Source organism: Rhinoderma darwinii, assembly GCF_050947455.1.
Source record: "Rhinoderma darwinii isolate aRhiDar2 chromosome 1 unlocalized genomic scaffold, aRhiDar2.hap1 SUPER_1_unloc_23, whole genome shotgun sequence".
In the NCBI taxonomy this organism is placed as follows: domain Eukaryota; kingdom Metazoa; phylum Chordata; class Amphibia; order Anura; family Rhinodermatidae; genus Rhinoderma; species Rhinoderma darwinii.
This window is the reverse complement of record NW_027461660.1, coordinates 337,281-354,369: the sequence shown is the minus strand read 5'-3', so window position 1 is coordinate 354,369 and position 17,089 is coordinate 337,281. Positions and strand designations below refer to the sequence as shown.

The 17,089-nt window shown below is 43.4% G+C and overlaps 1 protein-coding gene across 2 annotated transcripts; it reads left to right on the top strand.

Annotated features, from left to right (window-relative positions):
• Positions 1-3,608: 3,608 nt before the first annotated feature.
• On the top strand, positions 3,609-15,503 carry LOC142671115 (uncharacterized). Of its 2 annotated transcripts, XM_075847136.1 has the most exons (8): positions 3,609-3,814; positions 4,002-4,303; positions 4,424-4,632; positions 4,710-4,754; positions 12,580-12,713; positions 12,802-13,029; positions 13,124-13,358; positions 13,458-15,503. In XM_075847136.1, the coding sequence occupies exons 3-7, from the start codon at positions 4,600-4,602 to the stop codon at positions 13,353-13,355; spliced, it is 672 nt and encodes a 223-aa protein (XP_075703251.1). In that variant the 5' UTR covers positions 3,609-3,814; positions 4,002-4,303; positions 4,424-4,599; the 3' UTR covers positions 13,356-13,358; positions 13,458-15,503. The 2 variants fall into 2 exon arrangements, with proteins under 2 accessions (XP_075703251.1, XP_075703252.1); XM_075847137.1 differs by lacking the exons at positions 3,609-3,814; positions 4,002-4,303; positions 4,424-4,632; positions 4,710-4,754 and adding an exon at positions 11,948-12,479 and having other exon boundaries at positions 13,458-15,502.
• Positions 15,504-17,089: the final 1,586 nt, after the last annotated feature.

The following is a 17,089-nucleotide window of genomic DNA, read 5'->3' as shown; positions in this document are numbered from 1 at the left end:
TTGCTGTTTTTTTAGTCACCACGCCACCTAAAAGTAGAATAAAAACTGATCAAAAAGCCGCATGCACCCCATGAAAAATACAATGAATTCCTCAAGGGGTCTAGTTTCCAAAATGGGGTCACTTTTGGGGGGTTTCCACTGTTTTGGCACCACAAGACCTCTTCAAACCGGACATGGTGCCTAATAAAAAAGAGGACTCAAAATCCACTAGGTGCTCCTTTGCTTCTGAGGCCGGTGCTTCAGTCCATTACTGCACTAGGGCCACATGTGGGATATTTCTCAAAACTGCAGAATCTGGGTAATAAGTATTAAGTTGCGTTTCTCTGGTAAAACCTTTTGTGTTATAGAAAAAAAAATGGTATAAAAAGGATTTTCTGACAAAAATAAATATGTAAATTTCACCTCTACTTTGCTCTAAATTCCTGTGAAACACCTAAAGAGTTCATAAACTTTCTAAATGCTGTTGTGAATACTTTGAGGGGTCTAGTTTCTAAAATGGGGTGTTTCATAGGGGTGTCTAATATATAGGTCCCTCAAAGCAACTTCTGAACTGGAACCTAAAAAAAAAAAAAAATGAGGCAATACTTCGCTTCTCCTAATGAGCATTGCCTACTCCAAGACGACCCCAGTTTTGACCGTTTGTATAAACGGAGACCCCTATTAGACCGTTTCAGTGCCTGGTTTTCCCAAGCATACACCCCCGAGACGTGTATTTCTATTGATGAGTCCTTGGTACATTTTAAAGGGAGGCTTTAATTACGCCATTACCTGCCGAGTAAGAGGGCAAGGTATGGTGTGAAGATGTATAAGCTGTGCGAGAGTGCATCAGGGCATACCTACAAATTTAGGATATATGAAGGGAAGGACACCAGTATTCAGCCCCCAGAATGCCCCCCCTTACTGGGAGTGATTTTGTTTGAATTCCCAGCCCAATTCAAATAAGTTATGTGAAAAAACTATGGGGTCAAAATGGTCACAACACCAATAAATTAATTCCTTGAGGGGTGTAGTTTCCAAAATGGGGTCACTTCTGGTGGGTTTCTATTTCTTTGATACCTATGGCATGGCACCCGAAAACCAATCCAGCAAAATCTGCACTCCAAAGAACACACAGCGCTCCTTCCCTTCTGAGGCCTCCCATGAGCTCAAACGGCAGTTTATCGCCACAAATGGGGTATTGCTGCACTCAGGAGAAATTGGGCAACAAAATGGGGTATTTTGTTCCCTGTGAAAAGAAGACATTTTTATCAAAAATGACATCTTATTGGAAAAAATTTCATTTTTTTAATTTCACAGCCCAATTCAAATGCGTGCTGTGTAAAACCTGTGTGGTCAAAATTAATTAATTCCTTGACTGGTGTAGTTTCCGGAATGGGGTCACTTTTGTGGGATTCCTACTGTTTTGGCACCTCAACACCTCTTCAAACCTGGCATGCTGCCTAAAATATATTCTAATAAAAAAGAGGCCTCAAAATGCACTAGGTGCTTCTTTGCTTCTAGGGCTTGTGTTTTGGTCCACGAGTGCAGTAGAGCCACATGTGGGACATTTCTAAAAACTGCAGAATCTGGACAATACATATTTAGTAGTGTTTCTCTGGTAAAACCTTCTGTGTTACAGAAAAAAATTGAATACAATTGAAATTCAGCAAGAAAAATTAAATTTGCAAATTTCTGAAAAATGCTATTTTTTTATAAATTTTCTCTAAATCTTGCAATTTTTCACCAATAAACACTGAATATATCGTCCAAATTTTACCACTAACATAAAGCCCAATGTGTCTTGAGAAAACAATCTCAGAATCACTTGGATAGGTTTAAGCATTTCGACGTTATTACCACATACAGTGAAATACGTCAGATTTGAAAAATGGGCTCTGAGCCTTAAGGCCAAAACAAGGCAGCGTCCTTAAGGGGTTAAACTTGTTACAAGTGAGTTGAGGAAGTTGTCTCCCCACATCGCACCCATGACAATCTGCACAAGGTATAAAGAGAAGCCTTGCAGGAATTAAAAAATCTAAAAACGGTGGTAATCAAACCAGCCGACAAGGGTGGGAACATGGTGGTATGTATTTCGGCAACTTAATGACAAATCATACTATCAGAAACGTGATAGTTGTCCCCTGATGAACTACAAAATGTGGCTTATTGAAGACAAACCAGTAATATCTACCCTCTATTTGCTCCCCAAAATCCACAAAAACATAGCAGATCCCCCCAGGAAGACCTACAGATTTTTATTTAAAACCTTTGGTGGCTGAACTTCCATCATATATTCAGGACTTTACGGAAGTCCTCAATAGATTGGAGGGAGTGTTCATGGGACCAGATGATTATTTTGTGACATGTGATGTAGAGTCACTTTACAGCATAATGTAACATAAGAATGGAATTGAAGCAACTCACTTCTATATGAACAGAACTAACCCGGAACCTGATCTGATTGAACGTCTGATTCTCCTATTCAAATTTGTGTTACATCATAATCTATTCCTTTTCAAGGATCAATACTCCTTACATAAAAGAGGAGTGGCAATGGGGGCGACATGCCACAGGAGTTGTCATTGACAACTTATATGAAGACACCCCAGAAATGTCAGAGGCTTTTAGTTGTGGCAAAGCCAACCTTCCTGAAATGCCTCAAACCTGCAAAAGACAGACGCATGAAGCCACACCCCCAACTCAAAATTATTTTTTATCTTGAGGCCCTGCTTGTTTTAAAGCATCTGCAACGGCCAGGGGTAGTCAGACATATGACTGTAAGTAACTTTCTCTTCTATTTTTTCTGCATAATTTTGTTTTCCTTGCCTGTTATGGTTAGGCTGTGGGGTGCTTCTTAGAGAAGTGTGGGAGCCCTGAAGGCCTTATGGCTGCAGTTAGATACTTGTTAGTAGTGTGGGGGAGCCCTGGAGGCCGATAATGGTCTGTGGGCTGCTTAAGGTTAATGGTAGCTGAGTGAAATCTGATATTTGTCTGTAACAACAGATTGGAGAATCTATGTAAAAACATTACAGCTGGCTGCAGCCAGAAATTAGGCTGAAAAAAAAACAGAGGCATGTGTATTGAAAAAAAATCACAACTGGCTGGGCATAGGATTGGGCTAAAACAATACTGTGGTATGTGCATTAGAAAATCTCACACATAGCTGGGCCAGGGGTTGGGCTGAAACAATACAGTGGCATTTGCATTCCGGGCACAGAGGCAGAGAGGAGAAGGGAGCTCCATTGGGTAATAATATAATGAATGGAAAACCTCCTTGGGTTCCTCAGTGGTCGTGGGTTCACAATCATCAACACTCCTCCTGTGCCAAGGTATGCACTATTACAACAACTATAGTATTGGTCTTTTATAAAAATTTGTATTTGTTTTATATTTTTGTATGTATGTTTCTAATATCATTCATTTTGTATTTACACTTTTAAGGTGTAATCCAGTCAGAAATGATAATTCTGAAGTTGAGATGGCAAAAGCCCCGGAAACGAAAGAATGTCAGCCAGCGGTCGAAGAAAAAAACTAAAAAGGTGAGAAATGTTTTGTCTCCAAGCTTTATACATGTTGTGGAAACATTTTCCTTGCATGTGATATTAATATATAATGTTTTGTTTAATAGCTGTCAACAGTCAGAGGATGTCATAAAGGAGGAAGAAGAAGAAGTCATCATGATAAGCGACTCTGACAAGGAAAATGATGACGGCACTGTGGAAGAGAAGTATGAACGGCAAGAAAATGAGTTAAAAGAAGAGGATGATGCGATGGACCAAGAAGCACTGACTGACGATCCCAAGATATCCTGGAACAACCCACTGAGGAAGAAAATGTCAGAAGCTGATTGTACAAGAGGCATTCTCTGAACTCAGAGTTGATCGTTGGTTTTGATAACTATCTTGCAACAACCTTAAGCGTTGTCAGAAACAAGCAGGAGATAAGCACCAAATCATCATGTAAATAACATACATCTATGTAAGATTCTGTTCCTTTTAATTTATCCCATTTCATCATTATAGGTAGAGAACGTTGCTCGCTTCCTGTATTTCATGGACAGCAAGAAGCCATCTGTGAAATTTGTCTACGACATTGAGAAGACAAACGAGTACTTTGCCAAGTTGCTGGCAATCGGAAACACTCATCAGACCGTCTTCAATCATCTGAAGAATTTGAAGCGTTTCGTCTTTTACCTGATGAATGCCAGATGTCTAGGTGATAAAGACAAGAAGACCTACAATGCAGCCAAAATCTACCTCGGCAAGCTTGCAGTTTTTCAAAAGAGTCTGAGCAAAGGAAGTTCCAAGGAGAATGTTGCAAAGAAGTAAGTCTAAGAATAGTTTTATGAGGTCTTAGAATAGATTGACAAGAACATAATTTAATATGTATTAATTTTTTCTTCTGCCTTTTCATTTCTTAAATTTCATTTATTTTCTTTCAACAGCCATAAGCGCTTATCGGAGACCGTTTCAAAGCCTGACGACTTGAGAACGGTGTTGAAAGTTGCTGGACCCACTTTCCAAAGGGTGTTGAAGATGGCTGAAAATGGCGATGAACTCCTTGATAGCGAAAAATTAACAGTTGTCAATTATTTGGAGTCCCTCATTATCTTAAAAAAAAATGCAACGACCTAGGGTGGTCCAAAATATGACAGTAAGTAACCTTTGTTTTTTATTGCTGTCTTTGAACATTTGTGTAGTGCTGGTTTTCACAATATATTTATCTTGTAGGTCAATGAATGGAAAGAAAGAACACAAAAAAACTACAGCAACGTGGTAATATCGATCCAGGAACACAAGACTGCAACAAAACAAAGAGCAGTATTGGTTCTAAATAAAGAAGAGGATATCACTGCCTTTATGAACGATTACAATTAAATTTTATTATAGATATCAATAACTAAAAAACGGCTAAATAGCCATAGAACTATTTTAAGGCAAAAGCAGGGGGACCAGTAGGGGAACGCAGGTGGATACTGTACTTATCCACATACACTTCCACTTGCATATAGGATTTATGTCCCTTTAAATTATAATATAAACCTGATCATCCCTGCCACTAGAGCTGTGTCCCAACGCGTTTCAGCACCCCCAATTGGTAGGGTGCGTCATCATGGGTCACAGTATTTGTTTATGAATTTGAAACACAAATAGGCCGGTTAGCACATGTTGCCTGCTCTAACATTCACCCGGCTCGTGCACGACACTAGTCAGCTGGTCGAACACGAGCCGAGTGAACGCCGATCTGATATAGTCCTGGCCCCTCCCACTATCTGGAGGCACGGCGCCCGGTTGACCAATCCCACCAAGGTACACAAGATTGACGTCACCTGCACGAAACGGGCCTCCGCAAGCGCCGTGATGTCGACGATGGGAGGAGAGAAAGCGTCCCTAGAATCCAGGGATACAAAGGCGGCCATTTAGAAACCTGGCAAGGAATGTTTGGCGGAAGATGGCTTTATAAATAGACGGAAGCATTGACTGACTGTGTTATACAGGAGCTGCGGGACTGTTAGATTGAATGATGGAATTAAAAATGACCATAGTTAAATGGCATATGACTCGTAGTGTGGCATAGAGCTGGAGTGTACGATGACTCATATAATAGGGATCAGGTCATGCAAAAGGGAACATAGAATAGAATGATCGACTTGCATGTGGTACACCTTAGGTGGCATATGACTCATATCATGGCATTAAAGAGAGGTATGTAATTAGTAGAGATCAGATCAGACCAGGAGCACTAATGTGGAAAACGGGTTATAAAAAACAATTAAAGAACAATTGTTCGTTGAGACCCGCAGGTTTCACAGTTTGCATACGGAAAATCCATTGGGCCTCTTTTTGTAAAATCCTCTTATACAGTTCACCCCCCCCCCCCCCTGGCCGACGGTCGTATATGCTCAATCCCCTGAAATAGAATCGCATTGGTGTTACCAGCATGGCATTCCCATACATGTCTTGCCACCGGAGTATCCTCATCTCTGCGAATGTCCCCTAGGTGGTCCCTGAGCCTCCTCCTGAATTCCCTTGATGTCTTACCAATATATTGCAGCCCACACACACACAAAATAAGATATACAACTCCTCTTGTTTTACAGTTAATGAATGATCTATTGTCAAAAGTCCTCCGTGTAGTATGACTCTGAAAAGTTTTGCGGCACAGTATGGAATCACACGCCTTGCATGAGCCACATCTAAAAGTGCCCTTAATGTCATGTGTTAACCATGATGTAGATGAGGTAGATTGCAGGTGGCTATGTACCAAACGGGCCCTTATGTTTCTACCCCTCCTATATGTCACCAATGGTCTATCACCCATCATACTTCCAATATCCGGATCTGCTTTGAGAATACCCCAATAGGCTTGGAGTACACTCATCACTTCCCTATTGGAGGAATCAAATGTCCCTATGATGCGTATCTGCTCATCAATCGACCGCTTCCTAGGAGTAAGTAGATCACTTCTATTGCTGTTTAGAGCATGTTGATACGATGATCTCAAGACTTTATGAGGATAACCTCTACGGCGGAATCTATTTTGTAGGTCTGTTGCAGCTATTTTGAAGTCTGTAATGGTGGAGCAATTCCTACGCACCTTCAAGTACTGCCCCTTAGGTATTCTCCTTTTCAAGGGTACAGGGTGCCAGCTCTCCCACTTAAGTAGACTATTGGTCGCTGTGTTCTTCCTAAACACACTGGCCTGGATACATCCTTGTTCGGTCTTGAATATACGGATATCAAGGAACATTATTTTGTTGTCATGAATCTCAGAGGTGAAGAAGAGCCCCATCTCATTGACCTTAAGGATGGCTACAAATTCGCTAAACTGTTCCCTGGTTCCCGTCCAGAGAATTAAAACATCGTCAATGAATCTTAGCCACAAGAGGATCATAGATGTCCATCTCTCCATGTCCTCATTAAACACAACCTTTTAGATGTGGCTCATGCAAGGAGTGTGATTCCATACTATGCCGCAAAACTCTTCAGAGTCATACTACAGGGAGGACTTTTGACAATAGATCATTCATTAACTGTAAAACAAGAGGAGTTGTATATCTTTTTTTCGTGTGTGTGTGTGTGGGCTGCAATATATTGGTAAGACATCAAGGGAATTCAGGAGGAGGATCAGGGACCACATAGGGGACATTCGCAGAAATGATACTCCAGTGGCAAGACATGTATGGGAATGCCATGCTGGTAACACCAATGTGATTCTATTTCAGGGGATTGAGCATATACGACCATAGGCCAGGGGGGGTGATCTGGATAAGAGGATTTTACAAAAAGAGGCCCAATGGATTTTCTGTATGCAAACTGTGAAACCTGCGGGCCTCAACGAACAATTGTCCTTTAATTGTTTTTTATAACCCGTTTTCCACAATAGTGCTCCAGGTCTGATCTGATCTCTACTAATTACATACCTCTCTTTAATGCCATGATATGAGTCATATTCCACCTAAGGTGTGCCACATGCAAGTCGATCATTCTATTCTATGTTCCCTTTTGCATGACCTGATCCCTATTATTTGAGTCATCGTACACTTCAGCTCTATGCCACACTACGAGTCATATGCCATTTAACTATGGTCATTTTTAATTCCATCATTCAATCTAACAGTCCCGCAGCTCCTGTATAACACAGTCAGTTAATGCTTCCGCCTATTTATAAAGCCATCTATCGCCAAACAATCCTTGCCAGGTTTCTAAATGGCCGCCTTTGTATCCCTGGTTTCTAGGGACGCTTTTTTTCCTCCCATCGTCGGCATCACGGCGCTTGCGGAGGCCCGTTTCGTGCAGGTGACGTCATTCTTGCGTACCTGCGTGGGATTTGTCAACCGGACGCCGTGCCTCCAGATAGTGGGAGGGGCCAGGACTATATCAGGTCGGCGTTCGACCAGCTGACTAGTGTTGTGCACGAGCCGGGTGGATGTTAGGGCATGCAACATGTGCTAACCGGCCTATTTGTGTTTCAAATTCATAAACAAATACTGTGACCCCTGATGACGCACCCTACCAATTGGGGGTGCTGAAACGCGTTGGGACACAGCTCTGGGGACACAGCTCTAGTGGCAGGGATGACCAGATTTATACTATAATTTAAAGGGACCTAAATCCTATATGCAAGTGGAGGTGTATGTGGATAAGTACAGTATCCACCTGCGTTCCCCTACTGGTCTCCTTGCTTTTGCCTTAAAATAGTTCTATGGCTATTTAGCAGTTTTTAGTTTTGGATATCTATAATAACATCTAATTTTAATCGTTCATAAAGGCAGTGATATCCAATTTGCAATATAATTGAACATACATCTAGCAATATCAGCACAACGTTATATGTGCAGTGTGAATCCTTTATTGATCTTTCAGTATTACAGTGGGGATGGCAGGCTTCCTTACTGGTGAGATTAATGTGGCTAAATGGATGAGCGATGCAAAGGAAGTATTTTCTAAAAATGAATTGGCGTCTCAAATACAACACCTCAGGATTAGTGCCTCTTTTAGTAAACTCACAAAAATCTATAAGGATCATATTCGATCTTGGTGGGAGATTCAAACCCTAGATACCTACCTGAAAAATAAGATCGTACCTCGAGGCCTACGTATTACCCTCATTCCAGCAGCAAGGGTAAGGTCACCTTACCTCCTAAAAAAATGGGAGAAGGAATCTATTGATTCATCTTTAAGGTTCATGGGGATTCTATTAGAGGAAGTTCTATTGGCCCGCAGTTCTAATGAACTAAAAGAGGGGATGGAAGCAGTTAGGAAATTCTCCAGTAATCCAGACTTTGAAAGAAAAGAAGTTGTACTCCTGCAGGGCATAGAGAAATTCACGGGACACATTAAAGAACGGAAGCATTTTCAATTTGTCCGTGATACCGCTGACTTTAAGGAGGGCAAAATCTTTGATTACAGTACAAAGAATGTGGGGGGTCAAGAACAGGATACGGAACTCTCTTCCTCCGAACAAGAACAATCTGATTCAGATAACCCTAGACTCCCTATTAGAAGGCTCAGGGGCAATCACTATCAGGAGAGGAACCCTACCCGTATGAACCAACGGGGTAGAGGTAAAGGAAAGAACTCCAACAGAGAGGGTTTTTTAGCCAGGAACCATCTTATCTCAGAGTACCTCCTACGAGATCGGAGAGAAGTATGATCTCTAGTCATAAGGAGGGTGACTTGCAGATAATGAATCTCTCATCACGTATCTGGACTACAGAAGAGACCAGCATCTTAAAGAAGGGGTTGTCATTTGTGCCCACAAATAGATTTGACCTATTCACATGGGTCAAGGATCTCAATCTCTTTGGGCGCAAGCTTAAATGGAATTATTTTTTTTTTTAAACTCCTGACAGGCGACAGTGCATGGAATTAGGGATTGTAGAGGAGGACCTACCACATCTTAGAATACTTGATCAACTACTGCAAGAGGGTCAAAGAAATATGGGGGATGGACCATTTACTAATTTGAGGCTTCCATCAACAAGAAATGCACCCGTTAATGATAATACACCGATTGACGTATTTTTAGAGGTAGTGGTTGATCAATTGAGGAAAATGGATTCTAGTATTCCAATTAAGTTTAATACTTCGACAGATGAGATGGTTGCTCTACAAGCACTTGAACAAGATGAGACCATTGTCATAAAGCCCTCTGATAAAGGGGGCAACATTGTGGTGATGGATCGGAGGTAATATACAACAATGTGCCATCGTATTTTGAGAGATTCAAATTGCTATCGTATTTTACCAAGTGACCCAATGAGGACCTTTGGCAACATCCTCAAGGAACTAATAAATCAAGGTAAATAGTTGAATCTGCTCAGTATTGATGAACAACGATTCATCCTTGTCGATCATTCACAATATGCCACCTTTTATAGCTAACCGAAGGTGCATAAAGGTACATCTCCCCTCAAGGGTCGCCCCATTGTCTCAGTGGTAGATAATCTGACCCAAAATGCTGGTCTCTATATTGATTAAATTCTTAAACCCCTTGTGTCGACTCTCCCATCCTACATTAGAGATACTATGGATGTATTGAGAAGACTTGATGGTATCAGATGTGATACCGGGGTACACTTGGCTTCACTGGATGTGGAGGCCCTCTACAGCTCTATACCCCATGAATCTTGGTGTAGGGGACTTCCTCAATGAAAGGGGAATACACTTTCAGGCACACAATGAGTTTGTAGTTGACTTACTTAGAGTTGTCCTTGAACATAACTTCTTCTTGTTCGATGGTAAATACTATCAGCAGCTCAGGGGGGTGGCGATGGGTTGTCCCTGTGCCCCCTCATATGCCAATTTATACTTGGGCTGGTGGGAGAGGAAGATTGTGTTTAATGAGGACATGGAGAGATGGACATCTATGATCCTCTTGTGGCTAAGATTCATTGACGATGTTTTAATTCTCTGGACGGGAACCAGGGAACAGTTTAGCGAATTTGTAGCCATCCTTAATGTCAATGAGATGGGGCTCTTCTTCACCTCTGAGATTCATGACAACAAAATAACATTCCTTGGTATCAGTATATTCAAGACTGAACAAGGATGTATCCAGACCAGTGTGTTTAGGAAGAACACAGTGACCAATAGTCTACTTAAGTGGGAGAGCTGGCACCCTGTACCCTTGAAAAGGGGAATACCTAAGGGGCAGTACTTTAGGGTGTGTAGGAATTGCTCCACCATTACAGACTTCAAAATAGCTGCAACAGACCTACAAAATAGATTCCGCCGTAGAGGTTATCCTCATAAAGTCTTGAGATCATCGTATCAGCATGCTCTAAACATCAATAGAAGTGATCTACTTATTCCTAGGAAGCGGTCGATTGATGAGCAGATACGCATCATAGGGACATTTGATTCCTCCAATTTGGAAGTGATGAGTGTACTCCAAGCCTATTGGGGTATTCTCAAAGCAGATCCGGATATTGGAAGTATGATGGGTGATAGACCATTGGTGACATATAGGAGGGGTAGAAAGATAAGGGACCGTTTGGTACATAGCCACCTGCAATCTACCTCATCTACATCATGGTTAACACATGACATTAAGGGCACTTTTAGATGTGGCTCATGCAAGGCGTGTGATTCCATACTATGCCTCAAAAATTTTCAGAGTCATACTACAGGGAGGACTTTTGACAATAGATCATTCATTAACTGTAAAACAGGAGGAGTTGTATATCTTATTTTGTGTGTGTGTGTGTGTGGGCTGCAATATATTGATTGGTAAGACATCAAGGGAATTCAGGAGGAGGATCAGGGACCACCTAGGGGACATTCGCAGAAATGAGGATACTCCGGTGGCAAGACATGTATGGGAATGCCATGCTGGTAACACCAATGTGATTCTATTTCAGGGGATTGAGCATATACGATCGTCGGCCAGGGGGGGTGATCTGAATAAGAGGATTTTACAAAAACAGGCCCAATGGATTTTCCGTATGCAAACTGTGAAACCTGCGGGCCTCAACAAACAATTGTCCTTTAATTGTTTTTTATAACCCGTTTTCCACAATAGTGCTCCTGGTCTGATCTGATCTCTACTAATTACATACCTCTCTTTAATGCCATGATATGAGTCATATGCCACCTAAGGTGTACCACATGCAAGTCGATCATTCTATTCTATGTTCCCTTTTGCATGACCTGATCCCTATTATATGAGTCATCGTACACTCCAGCTCTATGCCACACTACGAGTCATATGCCATTTAACTATGGTCATTTTTAATTCCATCATTAAATCTAACAGTCCCGCAGCTCCTGTATAACACAGTCAGTCAATGCTTCCGTCTATTTATAAAGCCATCTATCGCCAAACAATCCTTGCCAGGTTTCTAAATGGCCGCCTTTGTATCCCTGGTTTCTAGGGATGCTTTCGCTCCTCCCATCGTCGGCATCACGGTGCTTGCGGAGGCCCATTTCGTGCAGGTGACGTAATTCTTGCGTGCCTGCGTGGGATTGGTAAACCGGGCGCCGTGCCTCCAGATAGTGGGAGGGGCCAGGACTATATCAGGTCGGCGTGCGACCAGCTGACTAGTGTCGTGCACGAGCCGGGTGGATGTTAGAGCACGCAACATGTGCTAACCGGCCTATTTGTGTTTCAAATTCATAAACAAATACTGTGACCCCTGATGACGCACCCTACCAATTGGGGGTGCTGAAACGCGTTGGGACACAGCTCTAGTGGCAGGGACGACCAGGTTTATACTATAATTTAAAGGGACCTAAATCCTATATGCAAGTGGAGGTGTATGTGGATAAGTACAGTATCCACCTGCGTTCCCCTACTGGTCCCCCTGCTTTTGCCTTAAAATAGTTCTATGACTATTTAGCCGTTTTTTTAGTTTTTGATATCTATAATAAAATCACATTTTAATCGTTCATAAAGGCAGTGATATCCAATTTGCAATATAAGTGAATGTACATCTAGCAATATCAGGACAACGTTATATGTGCAGTGTGAATCCCCTAAATAAAGAAGAGGAAACGGTATGAATCTTACAGTACAAGGTCATCTACTGCATCTGTCATCTAACAATCTTTCGTTCATCAATCTAACAACTATGTATTTTGTTATTAATTTTTTCAGTGGTTTGAAATATATCACGACATAGTGAGGCCTCTGCTTGTGAAGGCGAACAAAAAGATCGGCAACTTCTTTATTTCCACCTCCAGAGAAAGGTTACACAATGTTTCAACCAATCTAGCAAGACTTCATACAAAGTAAGTTCTTATTAGTGACGGTTAGATTTCCACTCTACATGCCAACGTAATAAACTTTTTTTTAATAATTATTTCTTCTATTGTATAGATTTGGATTAAAGCCAGTGACCAGCCAGGCGGTCAGGAGAATGTCAGAAGCCTATGTGTCCTCAAATTGCATGAAAACCATCGAGACACAATTATTTTCAAAATACCAGGCACATTCAAACGACCCGGCTGAGTGTGTTTATCGGGAGAAGACCATGAACAACATGATAAAAGCATCATCGTTACCGGACAGGATTCAAGAATTGCAAGAGCAGCCTTCCACCTCAAAGTAAGTACCTGGGCAGCAATATGTTCATATTATTGACCCTTTGTTTTGCTGTTTTCTATTATCTCTTTGACTAAAATAATTGTGTCTTTTGCAGAGCTGCGATGGAAGAGAATCTAAAAATGGGTAGAGCACAAGACCAGAAACCTCCCGTAATCTGGTCTGGTCTAAGGAGGAAGCATTTGAAAGGTTTACTAAAAAGTATCCCCTCACTGTGGAGAAGGATTTACCAACACTTAAAAGATGCAATGCAGTGTCCACAATCCATGGACAACGTCTGTATGATCGGTGGAGGAAACTGCAGAACAGAATGCGAGTTGTCTACATAATAGGTAAGAATGATGTTCTCTCTTTTTTTCTTCTCTCTAACATAATAAAATATTAATACTAATTAATAATAATAATAATAATCTTTGATCTTTTAATCATAGGATTGCTTCAAGACCATTGGCCGGAAGAAGAAGAAATAAAGAGGACTTTAGGACATCAGCTCTGGGGAAAAAACCGTCCCAGAGTAAAAGACATTTTAGACCAGTGGAAGAAGGAATAAGAAGCTTAAAGATATGGACATTTAATGGACATTGAAATGCACAGGGAATAATAGCACTTTTATTTGTTGGGTTCTGGGATGTTTGGATTTATTCAATAAATGTATAATTCTTTTTAATCTACATGTCTAGCCCATGGCCGCGGGCCGTCAGGCTCACTCACCGCCTGACGCCCGCAGCCATGGATCTGTGAGCGCTGGCCCCAGTCTCCTCCTCAGGAGACGCCAGCGCTCACTTCCGCTCACCTCGGCCGGGTCCCATAAGCACCCTGGACTATAAGAAGGGCCCAGCCCCTTCCTCCCACGCCTGCGCGTTGTTGTCGTACCCTAAGTTTGTATATGCAAATGGTCTCCTAGTGTTTTCCAGTTCCCAGTGTTTCCCGTACCTGTAACCTGTATCCCGTTCTATCCTGGTCAAGTGCCGTGCTGAGCTAAAGTCGTGCTATGCTGTATACCACGCCTGTCCTGCTACACCATGCCTGATGTCTGCCTGCTGCCTAGTCCCAGCCCGCCTTGCTACTGTCCGAGCTGCCACAGGTACCCTATACGAACTATAGACTGTAACCTATGTCCTGTTGGCCAGCTGCCATACCGCCAAGGCTGTACAGCCCAGTGGTTTCACGAACCCAATGTGACAGTGCGCTCAGGCCATGGACCCCGCTGGTCGATCCAAGATGATGTCACAAGAGATATGGACGGATATGCTGGACCTCCGGTCTCGACAGGACCAACTCCTCCAGGCCTTGAACATTCTCACACGTTGGCAAGAGGCACAAGCTGCCGTTCCTCCTACTACTCCTCCTGGCGGTGTTGATCCCTGTTTTTCTTTGCCACTTCCTGACCGCTATGATGACGAGACGCAGGTACCTGTCGTGGATTTTGGAACCAGTGACAGATCCACTTCAGCCTGTATGCAAGGGAATTTTTGATGGTGCAAGGGTCGCTTTAATCATCTCTCCCCACTGGCAAGGCTCTTTCAGGGGCGAATCCTATCTGGGAGAGACAAGGACCAGAGACCCGTGACTTCCAGGGCTTCCTCCGGACTTTTTGCATGGTGTTTGAGGAGCCTGGATGAGTCTCATCTGCAGCAGCTTCCTTGTTAAACCTACACCAAGGAGACACCTCCGTGAGCGAGTACGCCAACCACTTCCGCACCCTGGTGGGAGAACTATTGTGGAACAATCAGGCCCTGGTAGCTACATTCTAGCATGGTCTGTCTCCTAAAAATAAGGACGAACTTCCTGCTCGAGATCTACCGTTTACCCTGGATGACCTCATCCTTCTTTCCACCCGGATTGATCTGAGGATCCGAGAACGGGTCCAAGAGGCTCATCGGGAGGGAGGCCTTCCTAGTTTGGTACCATCCTTGCAGCAACCTCTGCTGTCCTCAGGTGCCGATCCTCCTAAGGCGTCTGTGAGGATGGACCAGTGTAAGCTATCCACCCAGGAGAAACAACACAGATGCACTTCGGGACTCTGTTTATATTGTGACCTTGGAGGCCATCTTGTGCGTCTGTGTCCCCAAAGGTCCCAAAGCCTAGGGTTGGTAAGAGAGACAACCTTGGGCAAAGAAGGAGTCCCGTCTAAGTTGTTCATACCCATGACCATAGTGTCCGGCGAAAAAACGTATAGGGTCTCTGCGTATCTGGACTCTGCATCTGCTGCTAATTTCATTTGTAGAGACTTGGTGGATCTTCTTCAATTACCCACTACCCCTCTGGAGAGGTCGTTGACGGTTGAATCGGTAAATGGACTACCTCTGCCAGATCCAGTTATTGCTGTGACCAAGCGACTGAGTCTCCAAGTGGGAGCTCTCCACTCCGAGCTGTTATCATTCTTTGTCTTGTCCAAGGCCGTTAACCCCGTGCTGCTGGGCCTGCCTTGGCTCTGATTACATGCCCCAGTCCTGGACTGGAACTCTGGAGAAGTTCTCCAGTGGGGCCCCGAGTGTCACAACTGTGGCCTGGGACAGATTAGTTTGGCTCAGCCTCCTCTGCCTCAGTCATTGGATTGCCTGGTCATTATGCTGCATTTTCGGATGTCTTCAGCAAGAGGGAGGCGGAGACGCTGTCCTCACACCGGGCGTATAACTGCCCTATCGAGCTGATTCCTGGTGTATCCCTTCCCCGTGGTAGGGTATATCCTGTCTCCTTACCAGAGACTCTGTGAATGTCTGCCTATGTTAAAGAGAACTTGGAGATGGGCTTCATATGGAAATCTTCCTCCCCGGCAGGAGCCGGGTTCTTCTTCGTCAAGAAAAAGGATGGTTCTCTGTGTCCCTATATCGACTACCGGGGTCTCAACCAGATTACGGTGTAAAATAAGTATCCGTTGCCATTGATCTCAGAACTATTTGATCGTATATGTAGTGCCAAGATTTTTTCCAAACTAGACCTGCGTGGGGCTTACTATCTAATTTGGATTCGCCGGGGTGACGAATGGAAGACTGCATTTAACACCCGTGATGGACACTAAGAATACCTTGTAGTGCCCTTCAGCCTGCGTAATGCTCCCGAGGTCTTCTAGGAGTTTGTTAATGACATCTTCCGTAACCTCCTCTATGTTTGTGTAGTAGTCTATCTTGATGACATCTTGATTTTTTCTCCAGATCCTATGACTTATCAGAGACCGTCAAGTTTTGCTGCGGTTAAGGGAGAATCGTCTGTACGCTATGTTGGAGAAGTGTGTGTTTGAGAAAGATGCTCTACCCTTCCTGGGCTACATCATCTTGAATCGAGGACTGGAGATGGGACCTGAAAAGGTAAATTCCGTCCTGGAATGGCCACGCCCTCAACGCTTGATTGCCATACAGTGCTTTCTGGGATTCACAGACAGTTCATACCAAACTTCTCCTATCTCTAACCTCACCAAGAACGGCATGAACATCAAGGTGTGGACTCCTGAGGCATTCAATAGCCTGAAGAATGCCTTCACGTCAGCCTCTATCCTCCATCATCCAGATGTTTCCCTACAATTCTAGTTGGAGGTGGACGCCTCCTCTGTTGGTGCTGGTGCACTCCTGTTCCAAAGAGGTTCCAAGGGCAAGACAATGGTATGTGGATATTTCTCTAAGCTCTTCTCTTCCACAGAATGCAACTACTCGATTGGGGATCGGAAGTTACTGGCCATCAAATTGGCTCTGGAGGTGTGGAGACATCTACTAGAGGGTGCAGCTCATCCCATCCTCATTTTTACCGGCCACAAGAATCTCACCTATCTCCAGACGGCCCAAAGGCTGAATCCTTGTCAGGCCAGGTGGCCGCTGTTCTTTACCAGGTTCCAGTTTAAGCTCCATTATCGCCCGGCTGACCAAAATGTGAGGGCCGATGCCTTGTCCAGGTCTTTTGAGACAGAAGACGCCATGGAGATTCCACAGAACATTATTGATCCGTCTTGTATTGTCTCTGTCAACCCCCTGCTAGTTGGGGACATTCCTCCAGGGAGTACTTTTGTGTGCCTGGCTGACAGAGAGAGAATTCTCCTCTGGGGACACGCCTCTAGATTGGCAGGTCACAC

Bases quoted from the DNA above. Each gene is read 5' to 3' on its own strand.
- LOC142671115 (XM_075847136.1), top strand. From the start codon at position 4,600: ATGCAACGACCTAGGGTGGTCCAAAATATGACA. The intron at 4,633-4,709 runs GTAAGTAACCTT...TTTATCTTGTAG, and splicing joins GGGTGGTCCAAAATATGACA to GTCAATGAATGGAAAGAAAG. The intron at 12,714-12,801 runs GTAAGTTCTTAT...TCTATTGTATAG, and splicing joins CTAGCAAGACTTCATACAAA to ATTTGGATTAAAGCCAGTGA.